The following is a 19476-nucleotide window of genomic DNA, read 5'->3' on the forward strand; positions in this document are numbered from 1 at the left end:
CCGGGATGGCGGCACCAGATCACACCGGCTGTTCACTGTGGGTTGGCCGTGGATTCTGGACGGTCAACTTTTTTTTGTATTTTTCTCTCTTTTTTTTTTTTTTTTTTTTATTTTTCCCCTTAAACCTTCTCCCCCACATACTGTAACTACACACGTTTGTCGGATGAAGTATGGAGTAGTTACGGGGTACATACATCCTTTCGTTTCCATTCAATCTCTTTAGTTAACTGAGATAGTTGTCGAATTTGTCCTTTCTTTTTTTTCTTTTTTATTTTTTTTTTTTCGTTCTTCCTGCGATGCTCCCTCTGACATCGTACCGGAATACGAGCCTGCCACTTGAGACTTACCCGCTGCCGAAGATTCCGCTAAACGGCGCGATCGGCGCAGGCATGATGTGTCGCACTCCCAGGGTTCCGCGCTGCCTGGCCCTCCAGTTGTGTTCCAATCATGTCTTTTCATACTCCTCCCTCCGCTCCCGTTGTCGCCAGCTGACAGTCTTACCCCGTTCCCCCGTCTTCTCCTCCTCCAGCTGAAGTGCAAAAGCCCATTCAAAATGGTCAAATACTACCCGTCCATCAGCCCAGACTTCCAGGACTGGATCCTCGCCCAGCCCGTCTTCTTCGTCGCCTCCGCTCCCTTGACCGGGAAACACATCAACGTCTCCCCCAAGGGCCTCCCCTCCTCCTCCCTGTCCGTCCTCAACCCCAACGAGGTCGCCTACATCGATTCGACGGGCTCCGGCAACGAGACTCTCAGCCACATCCGCGAGAATGGACGGTGCACGATCATGTTCTGCTCGTTCGACGTGAGCCCGCGGATCATGAGGCTGTTCTGCCGCGGGGAGGTCGCCGAGTGGAACGAGCCTGCCTTCCAGACGATGCTCGGGAGGATGGCGTTGGAGAAGGAGTTCGTGCAGGGGGCGCGGGCGGTGATGAGGTTGGATGTTTTCAAGGTATGGTGGCCATACTCCACAGAAAGACCAACACCTAGTCAATGTCCCCTTCTTCTTTTTTGTGTGACCTCATATGGAATATATATATCCTCCTTGTGTAGGTCCAAACATCGTGTGGGTTCGGTGTCCCCCGCCTCGCACTGACCACCGATCCCAAAACCAACGAGCCGAAACCCTACCTGGAAGACCGACGCGCCCTCGGTCACTTCGCCGCAGTGGTAGTGGCGAAGAACCAAATTCACACATACCAGCGAGATTTCAATGCCGACAGCCTCGATGGCCTCCCGGGTATGAAGGCCGCCATGAGAGATCGTGGGATGCGGGCCGTTGATGCCCGCATATGGCTATGTAGACAGCGAAGGGCCCTGGAGCTGGTCGGGGTGACTCTGTTGTCGATAGGTTTGACGGTGGCGGTGATGTGGGTAAATGGGTGGACGAGGTTCTGATGATAAGATGATTATTATATGATTGTTATATACCTAGTACCTCTACCCCCGTAGTTAGCGCTCTTTACGATATGATGCCTTTGATGATTGAATTCGGACAACCGTTACCTACCTATCCATCCATCCATTAGATGACACCGGCGCATTGGCCCCCAGTTGGCATACTTTGACAGGGTTATATTTTACTCTGTTAGGAAAAAAGTAAGCGGCTAATTTTTTTTCTTGTTAGATTAAGTTGTCCGAAGCTACAAAATATCCCGGTAAGTTAGCTGTCAACCAATCCATCACTGTCTGCTCAGTACGCATGTATCTCACACCATCACAATCTGTTTGGATAGCGACAACGATGACAACCCAAGACTAATAATATGTCATTGCACCTTCGCATGAATTGATTGAACCCTTCGAGTACCTCGACTCGAGAAGCTAGGTATTTAGCTAGCCAACTGTCTGGTCCCCTTGCCTTGCCTCCAAAGTGGAAATGTAAATCCGAGCCGAGTTGTTTTTGGCCTTCAACATCGCTTCCAAGCCACCATGGAAGCGAAGTTCAAGCTCTTGTCCTGAGAGAGCTACATCTCGGTTCGCTGCTTGCAAACTTGTATATGGAGACATCATCGGAAACTGAATTCCATGGTTCCGCCGCTGAACACCATCAGACATCTCCGCTGCTGGGGAATGGTGAGGATTTAGCTCCATAGCTAACCCCTCAATCGGTCCCGTCTGGAGGATACATAGTACCCCCACAATACCACCTTCAGATGAGCTGCTCCGACTGGACGACTGGTTCGTCTGAGAAAAACAGGACAGGAATGAAATGGGCCGCCTCAGCCTTGAGGAGGGTCCGATTCCCGTTTCACTATGGGATCTCCCGTGCACCATGGTTACTCCAGGGTGCCGAAAACTACAGCCATTCCCGCTCTACGCCAATGCCGAGATAGCCTCGGATTGGGAATGCCGAATGGAGAACGGAGCTATTATATTATAACAATATGTCTCCATCATATGAATTTGATTTTGGAAAGGATGACGATTGAATAACCCATCTCAATTGCTGTAACCTTGCTGGCAAAACAGAAACTATGGCAGCCCAGAGTAGAAGACCTATCCGGATAGCAGGTAAAGATATCGATTCGTTTCTGCTTTCCATCGAGGGGCTTAGAACGGCGTTAACTCGTTTAAACAGGAGCATCCGGCTCTGCGTCCGACCGCCGTCATGCGATGGCCGAATTCGCGCGGAATTATCCCAAGGATCCGGTCGACGTTATCATATCAGACTACATGAGCGAATACAACATGGCTGTGGCTGCAGCCCGGCGGGTTGATCAGAAAACTGTGTCTTCCGCAGAAGCTGGCCTGATCAACGTCTCCGGCGGTCCGGCATATGAACCTTCATTCCTGGAGGCCCTCGAGCCAGCACTGGAAGATCTGGCTAGATATAAAATCAAGATTGCGGTAAATGCTGGCGTGACGGATACGAAAGCTCTCTACGATGTGGTTGCGGAAATGGTTAGAGAAAAGGGACTTGATCTAAAGGTATGACACACTGCATTACAGACTCTTATGCCTTTTGATGCTCAGCAATTAGGTTGCATGGATATCCGGTGATGAAGTCCTTCCCGCCGTGAAAGAAGCCCTGGCCTCTGGAAAATCGACTTTTAAAAACATCTACACCGGCGAGACGCTAGATAAATGGGATTTCGAGCCTATTTATGCCCAGGGGTATTTGGGCGGAATGGGAATCGCTGCTGCATTTTCCAAGGGTGCTGATATCGTTCTCTGTGGTCGCGTTTCTGATGCTTCTCCGGTCATCGGTGCGGCGCTCTGGTGGCATAGTTGGGCAAGGTCCGATCTTGACAAGCTCGCAAATGCCTTCGTAGCGGGCCATCTTATCGAGTGCAGCAATTATGTCTGTGGTGGTAACTTCACTGGCTTCAAGAGTTTGGAGAATGCTGGAGGGGACGGCTGGACTAATATCGGCTACCCTATTGCTGAGATCTCGTCCGAGGGCCAAGTTATTATCACGAAGCAATCTTATTCCACTGGTGGAGCAGTTACGATTGATACTTGCTCGTCCCAGTTGCTCTACGAGATCCAAGGGCCGATCTACTACAACTCAGATGTCACGGCTATACTATCCGATATTCACTTCGAGCAAATAGGTCGCAACCGGGTCGCTGTTAAAGGCGTCAAGTCTGCCCTGCCCCCGCCAACAACAAAGGTAGGCCTCACGGCCAGAGGAGGATACCAAGCAGAGGTTATCTACTTCATGGTAGGACTAGATATCCCGTCCAAAGCGAGAATGCTGGAGGCACAGATTCGGCGACTCCTTGCCCCTTATTCGAAGAACTTTACTGTTTTCAACTTCTCGGTCCTGGGTACTTGCCCAGACGATCCTCAAGACCAGAACAGCGCGACGGCCACATTCCGCGTCCTCGCACAGGCTCCCCGTGCTGAGGATCTCGCACCGACGAAATTCGTTCGCCAGATCATAGACAATGTCATGCAAGGCTATCCCGGCGCTACATTCCACCTCGATCTCCGTCAAGGATTCCCCAAGCCTGTCTTTGAATACTATGTCACTCTCCTTCCCCAGTCAGACGTGCAGCACCAAGCGCATCTTCCCTGGCTCAATACCGTCCTCGACATTGCACCCCCATCGGAGACAAAAGTCTGGCCCGCACAGCAGCCTACTCAACCGGTAACGGGCCGGCTAGCCAACGTTCTCACGGATTTTGGGCCAACGATTCGGGCGCCGCTCGGCTCCATAGTGCACGCACGTTCGGGCGACAAGGGTTCTGATGCCAACTGTGGCTTCTGGGTCCGTCACGCCGACGAATACACCTGGCTGCGAAGCCTCTTATCTGTCGATAAGGCGCGGGAGCTTCTCGGTAGGGAGTGGCGTGAAGACGGCACGATGAGCATCGAGCGCTTTGAATTGCCGAATCTGCGTGGTGTACATTTCCTGTTTAGAAATCTGCTAGATCGCGGAGTTGGAATCACCAGCACGGTAGACTTCTTGGGGAAGAACGTCGCGGAGTATTTGAGGGCGAGATGGGTGGATATACCGGTGAAATTTTTGAACAGGGGGAAGTTGTGATGTAAACAAAGTGATATGATAATATGATTTTATGTTTCCCTTTGATTATTTGACATATACATCTTTGGGTTCTTTTGCTGTGAGAAATGATATAATTGTGAACGCCCCTTTGTTTCCCTTGACTTTGATCTCCAAAAACTCCGAACATTACCGGGGCACAAGGACTATCTCCTCCGACTCCTAATACTAGCCGGCTGCACAGGCTCAAACGCTTCGTCATCTTCGTCATCCTCAATATCGCTAATCACAATGTTCTTTTTCGCCGCGGCGCTTCGCGTTGGGCGTCTACCTACTCCGCTAACATTACTCGATCTAGTGATTGTCTGACTTTGACTTGGCTGAGAGGTACGAGCCAAGTTCAGAGTTGTTTGTTTTGAGCGGGTAGCGGCTGTGGAGCGCGCGGGAGCCTTGCGAGTTGATGCGGTCGTGGTTGTAGATGATGTCTTGCGGCTTCGTGAAGATGGAGCTGGAACAGGAGAGCGGGGTGTTGTTCGGAGGGGCCGTGAGAAGAAGGCATTGCTGGCTTCCGACGCCGAGTTATCGATGGCGTCGTCTTGTACAAACAAATCATCATGACCAGGCTCTTCGTCGTCGTCCTCATCGTCGGGCATAACTTGTCGGCTTCGAACGCGTGTCGATGCCGTCGTTGTCTTACCCCTGGATGATGCGGCACCGCGTCCTCTGCCTCCTCTGCCGCCTCGACCGCCTCTAGTACCGCGAGTCGAAGTGGCAGAGGCAGCTCCTCGTCTCCGGCTGGTGGCAGGCGCTTCATTATCATCATCATCTTCTTCTTCTTCCTCTTCTCCCGCATTCTGAGCCCCCTCAACATCTGAATGGATCAGAGCACCTGGTTGATCCTCCCACGGGCCGTCAAAATCACTATCCCACAAATCAGGCTTTGGCTTGAACCTCCTCCTGCCTCCTCTTCTTTTGCCCTTGCCCCTAGAAAAGTGTTCTTCCAGTTGCTCACGATATTTGTCCATGGCGGCCTGCAAACTCTGCTGTGCTTCTTCTTCATCGTACTCGGCATCTCCCTCTTCGTTCTCCCGATCTAGATCCATCAAGTGTTTTATTTGACTTTCAAGCGACTCGTTGACGAACATTTCCATGGCATGTTTATCGTCCTTGTCGACAAACTGAGAAACCGCGTCTCCAAAGGAGTTTTGTGGGAGGATAGTCAGCGACTGAGCAGTCAAAAACTCGCGGACGAGTCGTTCGACTTTGACGGTGTCCAAGGAGGAGAGTTGAGATAATATAGTTTCACCAGGGGCATCCGTTTTGCCGCGAGCAGCTGTCGTGGCTTTCTTTTTCCGGTGGAATTGCACGACGTCGTTGACATTAGCCACTCTACCAACGAATCGGTTCGAGAAGCGCTGGGGGTTTTCGCAGTCGAAACTGCCTCCTTCGGGGGTGGAAGTGTCTACACGAAGCCGGACCAGCGGCAAAGGTATCTCTGATTCATCTCCGTCGAAATCGTCTTGTGATGCGAGCCAGTCATTTTTGGCCTTTTCTATGAGTTCGTCCACGAGACCCATCAAAAATCGTGTGAGCTCCGTGCGGTTATTTTCCTTTCTCAGGAGCCGTTGAGCCTCCTTCTCTTCACTCAGAACGATTTCTTTCATCACGAACGGGCGTACGGTCTTCAGGGGGATGGGTTCGCATTTGAAATCACGCCCAGTGATGCTGAGAATGGCGACATGTTTGGGAACCGCTTCACCAGGAACTAAAGAGGTCGCAACAGAAGAACCTGGTTGCATAACGTGGAATTTCGTTTCTGGATTGAAGCGAGGATTTATCAGACATTCGTGTTCGTGGCCCCAAATGACGAGGTCCATAAATCCTGGTAGAAATGTCTCGGGGAGGTAACTTGTCTCTGTGTATGCGTGATGGTTTTGATGAACGCTCATAAGATTAAACCAGTCACCCTGTTGTATAGACGGGCGAAAGAATTTGACCTTTCCATCTCGGAAAGTTCGAAAGAGCCGCTCATCCCTTACGTTGCTCAAACCGTACAAAGCTAATTTCGTGCGGCCTTTCTGGAGCAGGACGGGCTTGACCTGGATATTGTCGGACTCCGGCGTCCGTCCATAGTAGTTTAGCAGGCCAGACATCTGCAGGATATCTAACGCTGCCAAATGGCCCTCCCCGGAGGGGTCATCGTGGTTCCCGTGTATTGAAAACACGGGAATGGCAACATTGATGTCCAGATCCTCGTAGTTTACATGATTAAACGGCCCCTGGAAATTCTCGCTGGCATCGCTCAGCATCTCCAGCTCGCACGGCTTATCACCGTAGCAGTTCATTCGCAGAGAGCGCATGACCTGATACATGGACTTCCGCGACGGCTGGTTCTCATGGAACAGGTCGCCGGCGAGCAGCACCATGTCGACGTCGCGATCCTTGGCGAGGCACATGACTTCATGGAAGGATTTCCAGGAGTCGTCTCCACGGATGGGGTCACGCTCATTGTATCCGACATGGTTGTCGGTTGAGACGAGAATGCGTATCGTATCAACTTCTGCGTAGGGTCAGTGGGTAGCCAACTTAAGGTGTTGGGGGATTATGGAGCAGTACCTCCGAGCGACATGACGAATAACTCGAAATAGAGAAGTCAAATGTGCTGCGCAGATTTTAGATTCTCATAAATGGCCAGGAGCTTCAAGAAGTACTGTCATGGGACCCCCTTTTGGATATTTGCCGCCGATTGTTGGAGTTCGTTTTAAGACGCGCGAATATGGACGCGACGGGCTTTTAGTAGCCTCAAGTTTACCGGACGACTTCTACAAGGAGTACAGAAGGTTGCGTCCAGAAGCAGTGAGCCTTGGGAAGAAGTACATACGTCTACCATGCGCATGTCGCACACACACAGAGAGAGAGAGAGGCTGTCTCGTCGATATTCCCGCCGTCGCCGTCACCAGGCAGAAGGGCGTCCAAGTCGGGAGCCACGTGACCACAGCGCAACGTCCACTTTAAAGGCTTCAGCTCCCTTTTTGGCGTCGCGACGAACACAAGAGTTTCGTTCTTCTTCCTCGCATCAACCCAGCACATCCACGGCGCCGTCGACACAGCGATCAGAAGCACGCATCTCTCCCTGTGACTGGACCGGAACCAACTCCTGGCTCAGTCTCTCTCGCTCCATCCAGCTCTCCCTTTCCTATTCTTTTATGCAACCAGAGATCGTCCACCTCATCCAGAATCGCGTCCCTGAAGACCCGGCCCCCAACAACCCAGCATCCCTCGCCCAGCATGGAAACCTTCTCTCTGATCACTCTGGCCCCAACTGCCTCTCCCATGGAGATGGCGGCGACCGAGAACCTGTTGGCGACACAGTCTCCGACAGGTCTTCGGTCGCTATCCTCCCTGGCACCGATGACTCAGTGTCGTGTTCGATAGACTCTCCCAAGCAGGACACACCAGCGCGGCCTGTCGATCGAGTCATCGAGTACGAGAATACCTGGATCCCTTCGCCAAAGGGCACAGAGCAGCTGGGGTTCAAAGTGATCCCGTCTCGCATCAACGGGCCCATTCCACTATCAGTCGAGAACTTCCCAAATGGTGCGGCGTCTAGAACGAGGAGCGACCTCTTCCTTTTTGCCTTGCTGATTTGACTACAGAGGTCCTAACTCACATCCTGTCGCATCTCCCTCCGGCGTCGCTCTCTTCCATGAGCCTCGTCAATCGGCGGTTCCACAGCCTCGTGACCACGCCGCATGCCTGGAGAATTGCATTTTCACGCTACTTTCCCGGCCCTGCTGCTATCGAAGCCCAGAGGGGAAGACTTGATTCCGACGAATTCGAGCACCTCCTCTTGCGGAAACGTACGTTCTGCCGGCTGACGGCTCTGGCGTCGTGGAGAAATGAATACATCCTGAGGACACGCCTGCTGAGGTCGCTGGCTAGAGGTAGACCAGCACAATATCAGCCATCAGGCCAACAAGCATCACCGCGTACTGGACCGGCTTCCTCGGGCTTGGCGACCTACAACTCTCTTTTACTGTACCCGGTCTCTCACATTGACGGTGCTTTTGGTTCAGGTTCGGAAAAGAAGCCAGCCATGTTTGTACATGGAGCAAGAGAGCAAGGGATTGCTTCCGCAAGTGACCCCACGGCTAGCAAGGCAGGTCTTGGTGCATGGGGCATCTCGGACCCTCAAATGTTCAACCATTTCGCGGATTTATTCCCCGGTGAGTCCCAGTGGGGTCTCGGTGCCGGAGAGTTCGTGGGTCTTCCGAACGTGATGGACGTAAGCCAGCAATACGGATTGGTGTATGGAGAGGGTTGTCCTCGTGGTCGCACGTATTTTCTCTCCTCGAACGAGAAGCGAGGCCGTTTTTTGTCCCTGACAGATTCGGAGACTCGTTCTCAACCGCAACTTGGAATCCCCAAGCTAGTCCCGGTGACTACCAGTATCTGCTCTGTCTGGATTGCGAAATCGCCACAGATTTTGAATATCACGAATGGACTTTGTGGTATTCTAGCGGGAACTTCAACTGGCGTTCTTACAGCCTATGCCATCGGCCCCAATCACTCTTACAACCAACGCTATGAGCGAGGGCAGGTCACAGCAAGATGGGTTCTTTGTCCCGGAGTGCCCATTATAGCGATTCGCGTTGACGACAATTTCTCTACCAAGCGACACGCGTACCGTCGCATTTGGGCTGTCGTCTTGAATGCACTCGGTGAGGTATTCTATCTTACCGAAATCCCTCTGCAAAGAGAGACCAACCCCAAACCCACGCCCGAACAGCTAGATCAATTAGCCTGGGAAACTGGAAGAACTGTTCGCTGGGAACTCGTTGAAGCGACTAGACGTGTTGCGCGACCGGACCCATTCAATACACAGCTTGTTGACGGTAGCTATACTCCAAGATCTTCTAGCTGCTCTATGGGCCTTACTGCCGCACAAATTGCCGCAGAGACCGCCGAAGTCGAGCAGTACTTGTCCTTCAAACCCAAGCATTTCAGCAAAGTATGCGAAGGATGGGATATGCAGCGGAAACTAGAAGTTGATTTTGCGGGCGATGACAACCATGGCGCTGGAGAATCAATCACCGTAATTACTTGCGGTGTTACACCCAAGCAACCCGTATCCCTGAAACGGTTTACACGTCTCAAGTTCAGCTCTGCTCTGCCGGCTGTGCAGCATGAAACTTTCCCTCGCGTCCAGTCTGCCGTCAGGCATTCATCAATATTCGGAGGCCCAGAACTCATATCGTCAGCCAGCGTGCCTCACACGCCGGCATTGAGTGACGACAGCGGATCTCAAGCAGCTCTGGCAACAGCCATCTGGACAGTATCAAAACTGACACTTGATTTGCCCAGAATGGCCCAAATCACCACCGCTGCTCTAGATATGTCAACTATCGCTAAATTAACGGTCTCGGAAGATCCACTTCTCAGCATGTGTGGTGACTCTGACTCCTCAGAGACATCTACTCCCCTCTCAGGCTTGAACGAGTCATCAGTCCCTTCACAGATCCCTGGTCATCGGGCCCGATTCATCGCCGTTGGCACGTCTACCGGTACTGTCATTGTCTGGAACATCAGATCTCCCGTTTCTCCGAACGCTGAGATAAGTAATAACCTTGAACCAATTCGGGTCATCAATACCGATTCTCCCCAAGTATCTTGTATCGCCCTGACTTCTCTTTATTTGGTCCATGGCGGCAATGATGGTCTGGTCCAAGCATGGGATCTCCTTGCATCTTCACTACAGCCCATCCGCACGATTAATTCACGATTCTCCTCGAGAGCACGCCGCCGCCTTCAGCAAGCTGAGGCAACTGTGCAAGGAGTTGGGCACAATTTTTTCGCTGCGGGAGCTATATGCCTTGATCCAGATTCAACACGTCTCCGAGGCATCGTGTCTCTGGGAACCCAATTGCGCTACTGGTCATACAGTTCATTTGCAGCAGATCAATATAAGAGTAACAAACGCCGTTTACGATATTCGCAGCGTAGAGGTAACCGTTCGCCGGAAGTTGATCGTTATTCACATACTGGACGCGGTGCATTACAGGATTTTATCATGGATGAGCGTCTCGAACTGGAAAGACAGAAAAAAGAGCAGGAGAAAGCGAAGAGACATCTCAGCGGCAGATTTGGGGTCGACCTGTTTGGTCCGGGGGCAAGTGAGGACGAGCTCCTTGCCTACGCTTGCATGCTCAGCGAAGAATCGTATACCAGCGATGAAAGGAAGAGAAGGGAAAGCAACAGCAGTGCTGGAGGAAGCTCTTCAAGCGGAACTATTGCTGCACAGCTTCCAATTGGCGCGCATGCAGAACCTTCCATCCTGCCCTCTACACTAGGGCATGGGCTGCCACTCGAGCCTCAAGTCCTGGAGCCGTTGGATGAAGAACTGGAGCCAGATCTCGCAGAAGCCATTCGTCGTAGTTTGGAAGATGCGCTGACATCCTCACCGACGCCTACACCACTGCGTGAAGACAAATTTGAGCCCGTTTTCAACGATCCCGCAGCTGAGCGGTTACCCTCCTTGAGCGACGCTTCCGGTCCTATGGCAGAACGGAGCACCAGCCAGCAAGAAGCTGATGACTTTGAACTTGCACTTCGACTAAGTCTCGCAGAGCAAGAAGGCCAAACATGCGATGTAGATACATTCCAAGAGAGTAGCTCCTTTCTGGAGGACCAACTTGAAGACTTTCCAAGTCTAGATAATGCAGCGGCTTCACGCTCCAGTCATGGACGAAGAGGAAGGGGAAAGGGTAAAGGGAGGGCATGACGCACCATCTATGATCAGACATGAATGAATGGTTTTCGAAGCATTTAAAAGATGGAGGAGAACAAAAAACAAAAAGAAACGCAAAAAATAAGAATCTTTGATATGATGTTTGATTATTTTTTCCTTTTTTTTTAAACTACTTTGAGTGTTGTATTTTTGCCTGTTGATACAGAGTACCTTTGATATAACTAATGAATCGGGACACCTTTTCTTTGGGCTGTTTTGATTTTGTAACGGCAAAAGTGCAACTAAACCCTTCCCTTGCTACTCCGTATACGCACACGTCAACCTCACAGCTACGCGAACCGTATGGCTTTTGACTTGCAAAATCTTTACGCTGAAGCTTTCATCAATGGATGGCCTTCCAGCCAATTGTAGGAGAATGTTGACCTGGTGGATGCTGGTTTCCATGCTGGCTGCATCTATCTGTGGAGAGGTGCAATTTGAATATATGTACAGAGTACACAGATTAGAGCATCCTTGATCCATCGAATTTGCTTTGGAATATCAGCGTTTTCCTGGTCTGTGATTCATAGCATTGTTTCAAGTTTATTGTAAGAACTGAATACAACAAGATTTAATGAATAGTTGCGAACACACACTGGATATAGTTTGATCTAGAATACAGTGCTAGCACGGTCCGAACAATCAGATTAACAGGCAATCTGTGCATACAAACACCTTCGAGTGGGGGGGGAAAAAGGCTCACAGCACAGGACTATTGTGGAGCTAGAACTATTTACAACAAAACACAACTCTGCCTGGCACGACGCAAATGGGGAATCATGGGACACGTGGAGAAAGCAAAGGACCTTGACTATCTTCACTATGCCAGGAGGGCAAAAGCGGCAGCAACAGCGGCAAGCACGGGAGCAGCACTAGCCACGATAGACTTGGCTCCAGCGCCGGTCTGCTGGGAGTTGGAAGGGCCGGTTCTGGATCCTTGGCCTGAGGTGTTTTCACCGGGGGTGTTGGACTGGTCCTCGCCCAAGATCTTGAGCTCCAATCCAGTGATTCTGTTTCCATCCTTGTCCGTCACTTCGGACTCGACCTTGGTCTTCTTGACCTCGACGAGCTTGCCCTTCTTGGCGCCGGAGATACCGCCGTCGAGAAGTGCCTTTCCGCCCTCAGGGAGTTCGGGGAGTTCGAATTTGTTGTAGAAGCCCTTCGATTTGATGAGGCTGGACTTGCACTTTGGTGGTTTGACCTTGGTGGTGCTGGGATCGAGGTTCTGAAGCCTCTTGATGTCAAGCTTGCTGAATTGTCCCATCAAATTGTCATAGTCGACGAGCAGTTTCGCGCTGCCGTCGCCCTCGAGGGAGACAAGGCCATACTCGTTTTCTTCCATGGAGTACTCGTAGACAAGACCGCCGCACATGGCCTCGGTCATCTCCTTGCCGTAGATGGCCTGAACCTCGCTGAAGATGCGGGGCTTGACCTCGTTGCATCCGTACTCGGAGAAGAAGATGGGTAGGGAGGTGCCGGAGAACATCTCAACTAGCTTATCGTATCCACTGGACTTGTAGGTCGCGTCGCCGCACCACGAGTACGAGTTGAGGCCGAAGAAGTCGGAATGACCGTCGTCACCAGCGTCACAGGCGACATATTGCCAGGTGTCTTCCAAGGACTGGCGGATGTCGGCGGCGGAATATCCGACGGGGATCTTACGCGACGAATGCTTTTCGATGTATTGCTTCAAGTCGCGTTGGATAGCCTACAACCGTCAGTTTTAGATTTAATATTCCTTTTTTTTTTTTTTTTTTTTTTTTTTTTGTTGTTGATCTAATGACTTACGCGAATATAAAGCGGAACGTCGTCGGAGGAATCCTCGTTGATGATTTCATTGGCACCGAAGAAACCGAGGAGGTTAGGGTAGTCCTTGAAAGCCTCGACCATGGAGAAGATATGCTTCAAGTATCCCTTGTGGTAGGTTGACGAAGGGTCCTCTCGGTTGATGTGCTGGCCGTAGTCCGGGTTGTTGACATCCACGAGGAGGTAGATACCGGCGGCGTTGAAAATTGAGACGCACTCATCGTGGTTGACGTTCGGGCTGAGATTGTAGATGCGGATGGTGTTGACCTACATAGCGATCGAAGTCAGCTTTTTCGATGCGGATTAGGGGAGCATGCCCAGAATCGGGTACTGACACCGAGTCGCTGGAGGAGAGTGGCGTCGCGAAGGCAGATATCCGCGTCGCTGAGCGGATCTTTGCCGTCCTTGGACTTGTAGCCAGATGAGCCGCCCGGTTGATAACTAACAAGGTTATGAGGGTGAGCGGCACCGATCAACGGCGGGACGGGAAAGACGTGGTTGGCTGCTTACTCGACGCCAATGATCTGGAAGCGATCTTTGGTCTTGCTGTTGACGAACTGCGATCCTTGAACCTCGATGGGGGTGACGGCAGAGACGGTGGACAGCAGGCCAAAGAAGGCCGCGAGAATCTGGAGTTTGCTCTACACGATGAGATGTCAGCGACTGAAACAAAACAGTGATTCAGATGAACTTTTTTTTTTTTTTTGTCACGCACAATGCTCTTCATGATGGCCCTGAAATGCGCGAAACAACTTCTCCCACAGGTGAGGATCTTTTTGAGTGTTTCAGCTTGCAGTCAGGCAACTGGGAAGATGAAAAGAGCAACAAGAAGTGGAGCAATCAAGTAGTGAAAGAATAAACTGAAAAAAAAAAAAAAAAAAAAGAGCGTGAAGAAGAGAAGAGACAGTGAGTGAACAGGAGAGAATAGACACGAAAAGGAGAGACAGCACAGCGCAAAGCGTGTGAGACGGCCGGAGAGATAAAAAGGGAGAGGGAGAGATGAAAAGAAGAGCGTGAAACCGGCGCAGCCACCCGCCCTTGGTTAGTTAAATCTGCTTAGTGAGTTAGTGAGTTGGTTAAAACGGCCCCCTGGGGATGAAGGTCTTGTCTAGCGCCGAAACACCTGCAGTCGATCATCCCCCTGGAAGGAGGCATGTCTTTAATTAATACTTTTTTATTAATTTATGACAATGGCGGAGTTATTCTACCAGGCAAAAAAGGGAGAGATCGCCGAACCGCGCATCACCAGGTCCCATGATTGTTTTAGAGTCTACTCTTGTACTCTGAGTCGAGTGTCTCTTTTCTCTCTGTCAAGATTCCAACACTAACCATAGAGTGCAGTTCGCTCTGTGGTAGTGTAACTGATGATGACCCTTTACCAAATGGCTGGGGTGGTTCCTCACTCACTCTCTACTCTGTGCAGAGTACAGAATACAGGCTGCATTTTCCAGTTGTTCTGGTTAATAGCTTGCAGGTGGCCAGGGAATCATGTTGGAAATAGCCCCGGGATCGCCACCCAAGTGCTATATTTATTATATTGCGTGGAGGAAGAGATGAAATTAGAGTGGCCAACTGAGGCTGACGATCAGCCTTCTGCAGCCCTAAGGATCTGGATCGCATCCCCAGTGTAGGCAGCTTTCACGGATGTTTTACCTTGAAAAGCATACCGGAGAACACCCTTTATCGGTGTGAAATGCAATATGATATATCTACCAAGGTGACGTGGGACCAGTGGGCAGCGAGAAGAGCAGATGAACCCATAGAGTGGCGGATACAGCATCCTGTGTCCCATGCCGAAAAAAAGAAGACCATTCTTTTTATTGTTCACTAAAATACACTGCAAATCCCCAACAATGCCTGGCCGAGCTGCAAAGAAAAATCACTCACAGAGGGTCCGTCCTAAGAACACAGCAGAAGACAAAAAATGAAGAACCGAATGGAATCCCTGCTCCGAGGCCAATGCCAAGTTTTCGTACCACAGAAGAAAGAATTTGCTGCCATCGAAGGACGATAAAAGATGTACAGTAGTGGAGATTGGAGCGGATATCGTAGATGCAAGTCCAGCGCTCGTCCTGCCGCGCGCCCCCCCCCCCCGCCACGGTAAATACATATACCATCGAACAGGTGGACGGCGCTACTATTATTTAATTCCCGGGTGGGTCGTCGTCAGGACTTCGGTGTCGGGTGTTTTATTCGACGTTTTGGCTGTCCATCCCGGGATCGCTGGTGAAAGAGCCCAACTTCAGCGAGGAGTCCATCGCGATCATCTCTGCTAGGATCTCGATGATGTCCTTGGGTACCGTCCTGTCGTAGATCGCGATCAGGTCCTTTGGCTGGGGGTAGACCTTCAACGCCTTGTAGAACGCAAGAGCCGCCTCGACGTTGTTCGAGCCTGTAGCCAAAGCTCAAGTCAGTACTAAGCAACGAAATGAAGAGGGAGAAAAGGATACAGGAAAAAAAAAAAAAAAAAATAAGAACAAAAGGGCAGACGGAAGAGGACAAGGTGAACGAATGAAAAATTGGAAGCTGGAAGATCGCCGAGGCACATACCATCAGCGCACAGAGCTTCACCCTTGGCCACCTGGCCCATGAAGAAGCCCTCTCGCTCCTCAATGTCGGTAGGGAAGCCCTCATCCTTGGCCTCCTGGACCGCCCGCTTGATCTCCTCCTTCTGCTTTGCACCCTCCGCCTCCGATTCCTGTCGGACGGCTCTGGCGAGTCTTCGGTTGTCCCGCTTCAAAGCACGGCGGAACTCTGGATCGGACTGTCTCTTGTAGTCGAAGTAGATGGCATAGGCTAGAAGAATGTTAGGACAAAAAGGCAGGCGATGCATTTGCGGCGAACAAAAAAAAGGAACCGTACCCAGTAGGCCTGTCAAGAACGTGCCGGCAGAAGCGGCGACAATGGTACTCGTTCTCATTGTGATTAATTGGTTTGTGCAAGAAACAACCTCGGCGTAGGATGAGAGGAGGACGGAAGACGGGCGACTAGCTGTCTTCTCGAGCTGTTGGGAGGGTTCGCGGCTTGCTGGTCGGGTCTCCGTCTAAATTTTCAACGGCAGCAGAAATGGCTGGAAAACGCAACCCGAGACGAATGGATGTCGTCTGAGAAGAAGACAAAAAGTACCAAAAAAGAGAAAAAAGAAAAAAAGGTAATCTCTTCCGGGAGCACGAAAACAAAGGAGAAAAGGTGAGAGACGGAGCGAAGAGGGCGATTTACAGGGAGCGCGTGGGTGGTTGTTGTCGCTGGACTCGGTCTTTTGGAAATTTTCTTTTTCTGCTTGGAGTTGTTGTAAGTTCGTCGTCAAGTCGGATTTTTTTTTGGCTTTTGGTTTTTTTCTGGGGTGGAGCTTCGAGCTGCTTCAAACCATCATTTGATCGCGAAACTCTAACCAACTACTAAACTACGCCTGGCTGGCATCTTCGTTCACCCAAACCCGCAGCCAAAACAACAACAACAACCAGCGCCATCTTCCTCCCAGTCTGTGGCGGTCACCACTACTCGTCGACAACACTACGTTGATGCCATGGATGTCCGAGGCCTCACGCTTCGCAGCAAGTCCCGTCGTCCCCAGATCAGTGCTCCGAAGCCCATCGTCGATCCCAACTCGGGCTCCAGCAGGTCTCCCGGCGGCCTCCCCTCCGCGACCCCACGCCCGCAGCGCAATGGAGGAGCGACGTCGGACCTCGTGAAGAGACGGTACTCCGCCAAATTCAACCAATTGCCCAACTTCGCTGTCGGAGAAGCCCCTCCCGTCCCAAGTCTGCCGGCCAATGTTCGCTCTGCGAACGCCAGCCAGGAGCAGATCTCCGACCGCCCATCGACCTCTTCATCGTCGCAGCCGCTGCGTGTCGAGATAAAGGCGCTCAAGGACCCCGGCCTACAGGTGGACAACTGTACATGCTCATCTGCGACTCCCAGATCCCAACCGTTACTGACACACGCATCATAGATGTCGCGAACTTGCTCGCAAATGCCTCTGAGCAGGACATCAGAGAGTACCAAACCAGCCTTCGCAAGCTCAAAAACAGGACTTCCGCCGACCTTCAGCAGAGCGTCTACCAGAACCGCACCCAGTTCATCAAGATCAGCAAGGAGGCCGAGAAGCTCAAGGAGGAGATGAGCACGCTCCGGGGACTCATGTCCGAACTCACCACCGCACTGGGCCAGGCCGGTGCCACCACCGGTTCGAACGGATCTCCCAGTCTCGAAGAGACTTTGGTCGGAAGAAGACATGCAAACCGTAGCTCCGTCGCTAACCTGGAGAGCATGTGGAGTATCCAGCTACAGACGCTCTGGAAAACTGTCGAGAGGTCGCAGAAATTCCTCCCCGCGATTCCAGGGCGGCATATCGTCCTCGAATCCGGCCAGTGGATAGAACTGGACTCTGCAACGTGGAAGCCCAGACGCCCCGTCCACATCGTCCTGCTGAACGACCATCTGCTCGTGGCAGCGAAGAAACGGAAACGCATGGACCCCAATAGCCAGAACAACAGCAAAGCGCCTGCGCCGACAAAATTAGTCGCGGAAGAATGCTGGCCTCTTCAGGACATCGACCTCATCGATCTCGGCGCGAACCTGGACAGCGACTCAGCCGATGATAGCGAGGAACCCGCGGTTCCCAATGCGGTCAATATCCGGTATGGCCCAAAGTCTTTCACCTATCGAACCGACCAGCGCAACGTTAGGGCCAAGAACGACCTCGTGATGACGTTCAGGAAAACTGTCGAAGAACTCCGAAAAGGTCTAAGGACGGAAGCAGAAGCAGCGGCCAAGTCAACTGAATTGATCAGCGGCAGCCAATCGCTATCCCGACGCTCAGAGATGTTCGATTCAGATGCTCGTGACAAACTAGACATCCTCATCGACGTAGATGGAAAACAGCAGAACATGAAATGGGTAGACGGCCAATTGGATGAGTTGGATATCAACATCGCCCTTCAGCAGTTCGAAGACGCGGTCGCACGGGTCGAAAAGCTGCGTAAACTAACCAAAACGCTAAGAGGAAATCTCACGGCCCAAGATGTGATCAATTCGAAAATCGACGTGCGAGCCGGGAAGCTTGCGGAAATTCTCATCCGTGCCCTTGTTGATACTCATTCTTTTTTGAATGCAACCAAGTTGAACATCAGCTGGCTGACTCGACTGGGATTTGACGATCGCGCCCGGGAGGCATACCTCCGAGCAAGGTCAGAAGTGATGACCAAACGGGCTAGGTATTTACGCTCTATAATCCGCCTGTCAATTCCTCTTTCTAACAGCACATTTTAGACACTGTGTCTTCGAAGGTGACCTTCCCCTCTACATCTTCCAGGTTTCGTTTATCTATTTCACCATGATCAAAAACACCATCGGCATCTATCAGCAGTGCTTCCCGTCCAACATGACCAGTGCCTGTATAAAATGGGCCAAAGGACACTTGGATGCCTTCAACGCCACCCTATCGAGACAGCTGAGCAGCGTGGAACCGGATTCCCAGATCTGGGTGAGATGCATGGACATTGTGCATGAGCATGCCGGCACCTTAGCGGAAGTTGGTGTTGATTTTAAGAATCTGATTCACCTAGACGGAAATAACCACAACGGGCATTCAGGGGGTGCCGGGGCTGAAAGCTAGGTGATGGTTTTGAGCTTCTCTTAGTTTTGCTGTATGTTTTGATGTTTCGTCCGCCGTCGTTAGCTCTATCATGAGTCTTTCTATTTTGCATCTTTCATCATACCCCATTGATAATGCGTCCGCTTATCAATCTGATCTGCATCCTTATTCCTTGCTATCTAAAGTTTGGATTTTTTTTACTTCTCCAATTGATGTCATTCATGTTTCCTATCACAATCTGCATGCATACTATCCTTCTTCCAGTCCAACATTTGCTGTGACTCTTTTGCCACTCTCTTCACCCCCTTGATCAACATGGAGCCACCCATCCTCTGCCAGTATTTCTTCCATCAACTTAGAGTGTTCCATACTGCTAAATGCTTGTGCTACTTTCCTGAATGGAGCTAAAGAGCAACTCTTGCTCATGTAACTATAGGCTTATTGGCTTCTTAGCAGTTGTTCAAGACATTGAACAGCTGCCTGCCCAAGCGTTCGAAATCAGCCTCTATGAACAAAATATATCTCTGACCTAGCCAGGTATATCAAGGTTTCTTTGGGGGTGTGGGGGGGGGGGGGGGGGAGGGAGAAGAGTACTGCAGCTTCTTTTGCCCCTGGACCCTCTGGACCCTCTGGACATGACATGTCGTATATTTGATCTCACGTGGATTTTGGTCTTGTCAGAGCCAAAGTTAGTCACTGTTGGCTCACATTAGATCATGTAACATCTCCATTTTTCAGGTTTCATTATTCCCCCAAAAACATTCTCTCGCATTCATCATTCAGCTCCTAGGGCTATTATCCCTCTTCAATCTCGCCACATATGTATGTCGTGTA

General features: G+C 51.2%; 8 protein-coding genes across 8 annotated transcripts; 5 read left to right on the forward strand and 3 right to left on the reverse strand.

Moving 5' to 3' along the window:
* Positions 1–196: 196 nt before the first annotated feature.
* Positions 197–1449, forward strand: CIMG_12440 (pyridoxamine phosphate oxidase). The gene is made up of 2 exons (XM_012358776.1): positions 197–952; positions 1054–1449. Exons 1-2 carry the CDS (start codon positions 554–556, stop codon positions 1396–1398), a joined length of 744 nt encoding a protein of 247 aa, XP_012214199.1. The 5' UTR covers positions 197–553; the 3' UTR covers positions 1399–1449.
* An 80-nt stretch (positions 1450–1529) lies between these two features.
* On the forward strand, positions 1530–2096 carry CIMG_12946 (uncharacterized protein; the record flags this gene model as incomplete). The annotated part of the gene is made up of 3 exons (XM_004445175.1): positions 1530–1553; positions 1628–1658; positions 1837–2096. 3 exons carry the CDS (start codon positions 1530–1532, stop codon positions 2094–2096), a joined length of 315 nt encoding a protein of 104 aa, XP_004445232.1.
* Positions 2097–2400: 304 nt separating this feature from the next.
* Positions 2401–4601, forward strand: CIMG_12438 (uncharacterized protein). The gene is made up of 3 exons (XM_012358775.1): positions 2401–2514; positions 2582–2931; positions 2984–4601. Exons 1-3 carry the CDS (start codon positions 2478–2480, stop codon positions 4493–4495), a joined length of 1899 nt encoding a protein of 632 aa, XP_012214198.1. The 5' UTR covers positions 2401–2477; the 3' UTR covers positions 4496–4601.
* A 58-nt stretch (positions 4602–4659) lies between these two features.
* On the reverse strand, positions 4660–7184 carry CIMG_09803 (DNA repair protein (mre11); the record flags this gene model as incomplete). Its single annotated transcript, XM_001240181.2, has 2 exons — positions 7070–7184; positions 4660–7013 (listed from the first exon to the last, which is right to left on the reverse strand). The coding sequence occupies exons 1-2, from the start codon at positions 7080–7082 to the stop codon at positions 4660–4662; spliced, it is 2367 nt and encodes a 788-aa protein (XP_001240182.2). The 5' UTR covers positions 7083–7184.
* Positions 7185–7502: 318 nt separating this feature from the next.
* CIMG_09802 (F-box and WD repeat protein) lies at positions 7503–11451 on the forward strand. Its single transcript, XM_001240180.2, has 2 exons — positions 7503–8050; positions 8110–11451. Exons 1-2 carry the CDS (start codon positions 7660–7662, stop codon positions 11232–11234), a joined length of 3516 nt encoding a protein of 1171 aa, XP_001240181.2. The 5' UTR covers positions 7503–7659; the 3' UTR covers positions 11235–11451.
* A 295-nt stretch (positions 11452–11746) lies between these two features.
* CIMG_09801 (1,3-beta-glucanosyltransferase Gel2) lies at positions 11747–13986 on the reverse strand. The gene is made up of 5 exons (XM_001240179.2): positions 13762–13986; positions 13557–13687; positions 13382–13487; positions 13029–13313; positions 11747–12948 (listed from the first exon to the last, which is right to left on the reverse strand). The coding sequence occupies exons 1-5, from the start codon at positions 13771–13773 to the stop codon at positions 12061–12063; spliced, it is 1422 nt and encodes a 473-aa protein (XP_001240180.1). The 5' UTR covers positions 13774–13986; the 3' UTR covers positions 11747–12060.
* Positions 13987–14838: 852 nt separating this feature from the next.
* CIMG_09800 (mitochondrial import receptor subunit) lies at positions 14839–16325 on the reverse strand. The gene is made up of 3 exons (XM_001240178.2): positions 15909–16325; positions 15597–15842; positions 14839–15438 (listed from the first exon to the last, which is right to left on the reverse strand). The coding sequence occupies exons 1-3, from the start codon at positions 15964–15966 to the stop codon at positions 15236–15238; spliced, it is 507 nt and encodes a 168-aa protein (XP_001240179.1). The 5' UTR covers positions 15967–16325; the 3' UTR covers positions 14839–15235.
* A 139-nt stretch (positions 16326–16464) lies between these two features.
* Positions 16465–19174, forward strand: CIMG_09799 (exocyst complex component exo84). Its single transcript, XM_001240177.2, has 3 exons — positions 16465–16942; positions 16999–18262; positions 18318–19174. The coding sequence occupies exons 1-3, from the start codon at positions 16573–16575 to the stop codon at positions 18661–18663; spliced, it is 1980 nt and encodes a 659-aa protein (XP_001240178.1). The 5' UTR covers positions 16465–16572; the 3' UTR covers positions 18664–19174.
* Positions 19175–19476: the final 302 nt, after the last annotated feature.

This window comes from Coccidioides immitis (assembly GCF_000149335.2).
Source record: "Coccidioides immitis RS genomic scaffold supercont3.2, whole genome shotgun sequence".
In the NCBI taxonomy this organism is placed as follows: domain Eukaryota; kingdom Fungi; phylum Ascomycota; class Eurotiomycetes; order Onygenales; family Onygenaceae; genus Coccidioides; species Coccidioides immitis.